Source organism: Formica exsecta, unplaced genomic scaffold, assembly GCF_003651465.1.
Source record: "Formica exsecta isolate Colony F162 unplaced genomic scaffold, ASM365146v1 scaffold282, whole genome shotgun sequence".
NCBI classification, from domain to species: domain Eukaryota; kingdom Metazoa; phylum Arthropoda; class Insecta; order Hymenoptera; family Formicidae; genus Formica; species Formica exsecta.
The window spans coordinates 365,951-372,833 of NW_021850084.1; the positions used below are offsets into that span (position 1 = coordinate 365,951).

General features: G+C 34.2%; 2 protein-coding genes across 3 annotated transcripts in view; one reads left to right on the plus strand and one right to left on the minus strand.

The window, feature by feature from the left end:
* LOC115237218 (transmembrane protein 177) overlaps positions 1–357 on the minus strand; it is a 1,888-nt gene extending 1,531 nt beyond the window's left edge. Inside the window, exon 1 of the mRNA XM_029810116.1 lies at positions 202–357. The gene's annotated coding sequence lies outside the window, so the exon portion shown is untranslated. The remainder of the gene's footprint in view (positions 1–201) is intronic.
* A 92-nt stretch (positions 358–449) lies between these two features.
* On the plus strand, positions 450–5,375 carry LOC115237216 (anaphase-promoting complex subunit 2). Of its 2 annotated transcripts, none has more exons than XM_029810113.1 (8): positions 450–638; positions 861–1,302; positions 1,383–1,621; positions 1,722–1,902; positions 1,979–2,204; positions 2,283–2,467; positions 2,571–3,116; positions 3,196–5,375. In XM_029810113.1, the coding sequence occupies exons 1-8, from the start codon at positions 564–566 to the stop codon at positions 3,633–3,635; spliced, it is 2,334 nt and encodes a 777-aa protein (XP_029665973.1). In that variant the 5' UTR covers positions 450–563; the 3' UTR covers positions 3,636–5,375. The 2 variants fall into 2 exon arrangements, with proteins under 2 accessions (XP_029665973.1, XP_029665974.1); XM_029810114.1 differs by having other exon boundaries at positions 453–638; positions 1,386–1,621.
* The last annotated feature ends 1,508 nt before the right edge of the window (positions 5,376–6,883 follow it).

The window sequence follows — 6,883 nt, forward strand, 5'->3', positions numbered from 1 at the left end:
TATATATATATATATATAGATGTCTGTCTTTTGCTGTCTTTCTCTATTTTTTGCAAGTGTTACAAGTCAATTTTAAAAAATTATCTTGAAATTCTCCTATTATTTATTGTATCATCTATATCTCATCCAAATCAGCTGTGCTTCAAAATTTGACTTGGTCGCCAAAATCAATGGCTCGTGTAATACTTTTGCGATACTTACGTTGATAAATACTTCGTGTAAAAATTAATAACAATGTATTATAAAAATATTTTTCCCTTTCGTAGGTATATATAATACTCGATGAATTATATATAGCAGTATAGCATGCCGCGATAATACCTAACTTAATCTCACCCTTTATTCTAATCTAACCCAACACTAACGTAACGTACGTTCAAAAATCTTATTCACGTAGGATGCAGTAGCATTTAATTGACCAATCAGAACAAAAGGAGCAAAGATTTCTTCGTCCTGATTAGTCGATCAAACGGTACTTTATCTCGCGCGTAGAATTTTTGAACGCACTCTAAACTGAATTTTTTGGAGCAACTCAAACTTGCCGTCAGTATTTAAACACGGAGATGGATGTGAATCGAGAGGATATTTTCGTCCGGATAGAACGCGCGTTTCCAGTGCTTAACGGAAAGCTGCTGCATGTAATATATATTATATACTACCGATATTACAAATTTATTTTTTTCTAACTGAATTATATCTTACGGTCGTGCGGTGACAGAAACTGTCATCTCGACACGCGCGTATATATCATGCTTTCTCGAGGCATTTACTTAAAAATAAAAATTAATAATATATTTTATTTTTAATTCGAATAATTCTGTGATTATTTCCAGAAATAATTGTTATTGTCTCTTTCGCAGACTAAAGAAGAATGCACGGAGGAGGAGTTCGCAAAACTTGCGGAAGATGTGCGAGTTTTGAAGCTGTTACAATTTGTCGAGGACATTGTTATTCATCATATAGAACAATATATCCGTTGGTATGTAGCACCAGCGTTCTGGGAAAAGTTCGAGAATACAGAGGATGGCCAACGAGGCTTCGAATTATTCAAATCCGCAGTGGATGGTCTGTACATCAGTCTCACAGAGTTTCTACCTGTTCTAAGAAAGTTGGACTATTTAAGACAGAACAAGGATATGGCTACGGATCCATCAAGCACAGAAAATGAAATAGAGGCACGATTCAAGCTCATCGTGAGAGCGACATTGTTAAGCCAATTACCTCTGTGTCACGAATGTATTATAGCACATTTCTATAAAATTGCCTTTAATGTATTCTGCAATTCGGATAACTCATCGCAAGGTAAATGTCAATCTTAATTTGTTCATATTCAAAATATTTCCAAAATGTATGAGATTTTATAGAAATATATATTTTTAAAGCAGATATATCGGTTAATGAGATTCAGTGCATTGGGTGTGCCCAGGGAGTCGAGAACTGTCAGTGCCAAATGATAGTTTACATGTTTCACGAGACAAACAGAAAACTAATTGAACTGAAATTATTGGAGAGACTCGTAGGAAATGTACTCACATCGTTAATTCATATTCGTATCGAGAATCATGTGATTCAAACATGCGACAAAACGTTTGACGTGTCGCAATTGATTCCATTAGAAGAGGTACGTGAATTTTGTCCATTAATTTTATTATATAATTTATAATAATATTTATATAATAATGATAGCTATGTATATTAATGTTGTATTTGATTTTTTACAGTGGCTTGAAACTGTCGTCATGAGTTGGCTAATAAGAATTTATTCCGGTGGCTTTTCGAAAACGGTGGCACTTAGTGATGAGATTCGTAATGCCATAAATAAATTTAAACAGAAATTATCGCATTTTCTATATGAAACATACACCAGGATAAGGATCAATCATCTCTTTAATATAATAATAGGTACATACGCCACTTATATATATGTATACACATTTATACAAAAATATATATATTTGCATGCTATACTTTTCTCCAGAATATCCTGAGTCGCAACCTGCAGTGGACGATCTCCGAATTTGTCTTGAGAGAACCGATCAACGGAAGGTCCTGGTTAAGAATCTGCAGGAAGCGATCAAAACGAGGCTTCTGCATCCCGGCGTGAACACCCCGGATATAGTGACAGCTTACATCGCCGCGATCAAAGCGCTCAAGCATCTCGACCCGACAGGAGTTCTTCTGGAAGCTGTTACGGAACCTATCAAGTGAGATTTCTGCATCTTATCGCATGAAGATTCTTCTTACGTATATAATTCTTGCGTATCGATTTGTCAAAAATTTAGGAGTTATCTGAGGAGCAGAGAGGATACCGTACGTTCTGTCGTTAATAGCCTGCTCGACGATTCGCCGAGCGAGTTGGCCGACGAATTGGTAAAGGGCGAGTGTCTGCAGCTGGACGACGGTTCGGCGGACGACGAGACTGAGGATTGGGAAAAGTGGATGCCGGATCCAGTCGACGCTGATCCCGGTAAACCACGAGATTTTATTATTGGCGTTTTAAAAGAGCCTGCATTATACAGATTGGCTTCGCGCATATTTCAGTTTTAAATATATATGATTCATTCTTTCAGCTAAATCAACGCAGCGCAAGGTGTCCGATATAATATCTACGTTGGTGAACGTCTATGGCAGTCAGGATTTATTTGTTAACGAGTACCGGACATTGCTAGCGGACAGATTGTTGTCGCAACTCAACTATCATACTGAACGTGAGATACGTCACTTGGAATTGTTGAAGAGACGATTCGGAGAGAATCAGTTGCATTATTGCGAAGTAATGCTGAAGGACGTTTATGATTCGAAAAGGATAGACGGTAACATCCACTCCGACACTAGTTATAATCTGCAAAGGGAACTGTTTCCCACTTCTGCGCTCATATTGTCGGCGCAATTCTGGCCGCCGTTTAAGGAAGACTGGAAATTGAAACTACCAAACATCGTGCAAAATCAATTGAATAAGTACGTGAAGGCATTCGAGGCCTTGAAGGGAAATAGAACGCTCTGCTGGAAGCCTCATTTAGGAAATGTGAGCCTAGAAATTGAATTAAAAGACAGAAAGTTGGACATAAACGTTACGCCGGTACACGCAACGATTATCTTGCACTTTCAAGATAAAAGTAAGTACATATTGATCGATTTATTATTATCAGGCGTAATCACATAGTGAGATTATCACTAATTAATGTTGATTTATAGATGAATGGGCTTTGCAAGATTTAGCGGAGGTGATGCACGCTCCGGCGACTGTTTTACGACGCAAAATGACATTCTGGGTGTCGCAAGGCCTTTTGAAGGAAACTGCCAACGATGTGTACGTCTTGCAAGAAGAGAGTACGTCCAAGAATCGCTTGTCGACGGACATCGTCGAGGAGGAAGAGACCGAAAGCATCATGGCCTCGGCCAGCGATCAGAGAGAGGAAGAACTGCAAGTGTTTTGGTCGTATATTGTAGGGATGTTGACGAATCTAGATTCGATGCCGATAGAAAGGATTCATCAGATGTTGAAAATGTTTGCGTCTCAAGGGCCGGGCGCCGTGGAATGTGGTTTACCGGAACTGAGGCAATTTTTGGATAGGAAAGTCAGGGAACATCAACTATTGCTCTCCGGTAGTTTCTATCGATTACCAAAGTCATAAGTTTCTGTTGTCTCACTATTTTATTCTTGACGTTTCAATACATGATTGAAACGGCATTTGTATAGTTTGTAACGATAGAAAAATATAATTTGTGATATTACATTAAGAGCGATATCTGGTTTCATACAAAAGGATATTTTTTTGACAGAGAAATAAAGCTTATACATAAATACTCCAATATATTTCGCATAAAATGTAAATATTTATCTTTTTAATAGGTAATTAGCATACATATACATGTTTTCGATTAAATATAAATTTTATTTGTGTGTTCCTTTGAAAGTCAAAAGGAGGTTATCGAGTATTGAAAAAATATTTTTATTGCCCGTTCATCATAATATTTATACATGTTTGCGTATAAACTATTTGCACTTTTATTGCAAACCATAAATTTTCTTTCGTAAGTAGCATACAGTATATTATGATTCACACATAATCAGATCTTTCCGAGATTTCAGAAAACAGATTAGCTTCTCATTGTCACTTACACATTAATATTGCCACATATATATCCTGCACATATCTCAACATTAAAATAAAATATGAAACTAAAAAATTATCATATAATAAATTTCGGCAAAAAAACTATATATAATTATAGAATAATAAATGTAAATTCGCATGCCATATAAGATCTAACAAGATTGCTTGCACATATATATTTCCTTATTTAACTTATCTGTATACATATTTATAAATATGATAACAGGGGGATATATAAATAAATTAGCCCGAGATTTACTTTTGCAGTGATAATAAAAATAATCAAGGGAAAAATTTTTTAAATAATGAAAGGATATGTATAATAAAAATAATAAAATAATATATCTATATATATTGCAATTATGTTTAACGCAAAAGTAAATCACGATCGTATTTATTCGTATCGTCCGGATGTTCAACTGAGTCTCAGTGCATATGTATAATACATTATGTATACATGTGTAATAATTTATGTTCTTACGCATACATATATTAAACAGCATATACATAAAGAGTATACATATCTGTTTTTGTATATAATCGATCGCGAAATGCGCAAGTAATTTGCGCTTTCTAATAAAAAAGACAATAATATTCAAAATATTTCTTTAAATCAATTATTTACGTAATAATATGTCGGATATTTATGTTATGAACATAAGTAGATTTCAGATCACTCTTAATGTGTAGCTGTATGTGTGTATGTATGCTTTTCCAGCATTTATATATATATACACAAAGGACCAAGCTATTGGTATCTAAGAGGGATTTTTCGGATAAAAATTCAAAAATATCTGTCGAGAAAGAACGAGTATAACATTTGACACATGGATGACTATACATAGGATTTATAAACGCGTGCAACTCTCTGAGAAATCGTTCTTAATCGTTACATGTACAATATGGCAGACCTAAAAGTGGTGCAACTAATACACAACGATAAAATCGATATTAAGTAAATCACTCTCTCACGCAAACACTCTTGCACGTGTGTGGACAGAGATTACATACATATTTGTTTATTCATATGATTATAATATCTTGTAAATAATTTTGCAGCACAACAGATCGATACCTCGATCGTTTCTGCTTCATCGTTTTGCTCGTCATTTGATGGTATCGATATGTGTGTATATATACACGTATATGTATATAAATATATACATATATATGTGTATATATATGCAAATACATTCAATGATCCTGCGATTCAAAAATCGTAAATTCTTGCAATATTTTCAAATATTTGAAATTTTACTCAACAAAAAGTTTGGCAACATTTAGAAACGTCTCGGAACGGACGTCTTGTTCTTTTCTCATCAACGTATTGCACAATTGACGTTTTAAAATATTCTCTGCGATTAGTACTTCTTTTTAATACTTTTGGCTGAAACAATATATACATGTAGCTCTTGTATATCCGGATGACGGATGTTTAAAGCCTTCTCTTCGGGATATTCGCGATTCGAGATACAGGTATTTTAATAGTCCTTCTCGTAGCTTGCAACGAAAAAGATCGCTAGAAAAAAGTTACCTTCAAATGTTGTTTATGGTTAACTTTATCCTATCCTTAAGTAAATCACGATCGTATTTATTCGTATCGTCCGGATGTTCAACTGAGTCTCAGTGCATATGTATAATACATTATGTATACATGTGTAATAATTTATGTTCTTATGCATACATATATTAAACAGCATATACATAAAGAGTATACATATCTGTTTTTGTATATAATCGATCGCGAAATGCGCAAGTAATTTGCGCTTTCTAATAAAAAAGACAATAATATTCAAAATATTTCTTTAAATCAATTATTTACGTAATAATATGTCGGATATTTATGTTATGAACATAAGTAGATTTCAGATCACTCTTAATGTGTAGCTGTATGTGTGTATGTATGCTTTTCCAGCATTTATATATATATACACAAAGGACCAAGCTATTGGTATCTAAGAGGGATTTTTCGGATAAAAATTCAAAAATATCTGTCGAGAAAGAACGAGTATAACATTTGACACATGGATGACTATACATAGGATTTATAAACGCGTGCAACTCTCTGAGAAATCGTTCTTAATCGTTACATGTACAATATGGCAGACCTAAAAGTGGTGCAACTAATACACAACGATAAAATCGATATTAAGTAAATCACTCTCTCACGCAAACACTCTTGCACGTGTGTGGACAGAGATTACATACATATTTGTTTATTCATATGATTATAATATCTTGTAAATAATTTTGCAGCACAACAGATCGATACCTCGATCGTTTTTGCTTCATCGTTTTGCTCGTCATTTGATGGTATCGATATGTGTGTATATATACACGTATATGTATATAAATATATACATATATATGTGTATATATATGCAAATACATTCAATGATCCTGCGATTCAAAAATCGTAAATTCTTGCAATATTTTCAAATATTTGAAATTTTACTCAACAAAAAGTTTGGCAACATTTAGAAACGTCTCGGAACGGACGTCTTGTTCTTTTCTCATCAACGTATTGCACAATTGACGTTTTAAAATATTCTCTGCGATTAGTACTTCTTTTTAATACTTTTGGCTGAAACAATATATACATGTAGCTCTTGTATATCCGGATGACGGATGTTTAAAGCCTTCTCTTCGGGATATTCGCGATTCGAGATACAGGTATTTTAATAGTCCTTCTCGTAGCTTGCAACGAAAAAGATCGCTAGAAAAAAGTTACCTTCAAATGTTGTTTATGGTTAACTTTATCCTAT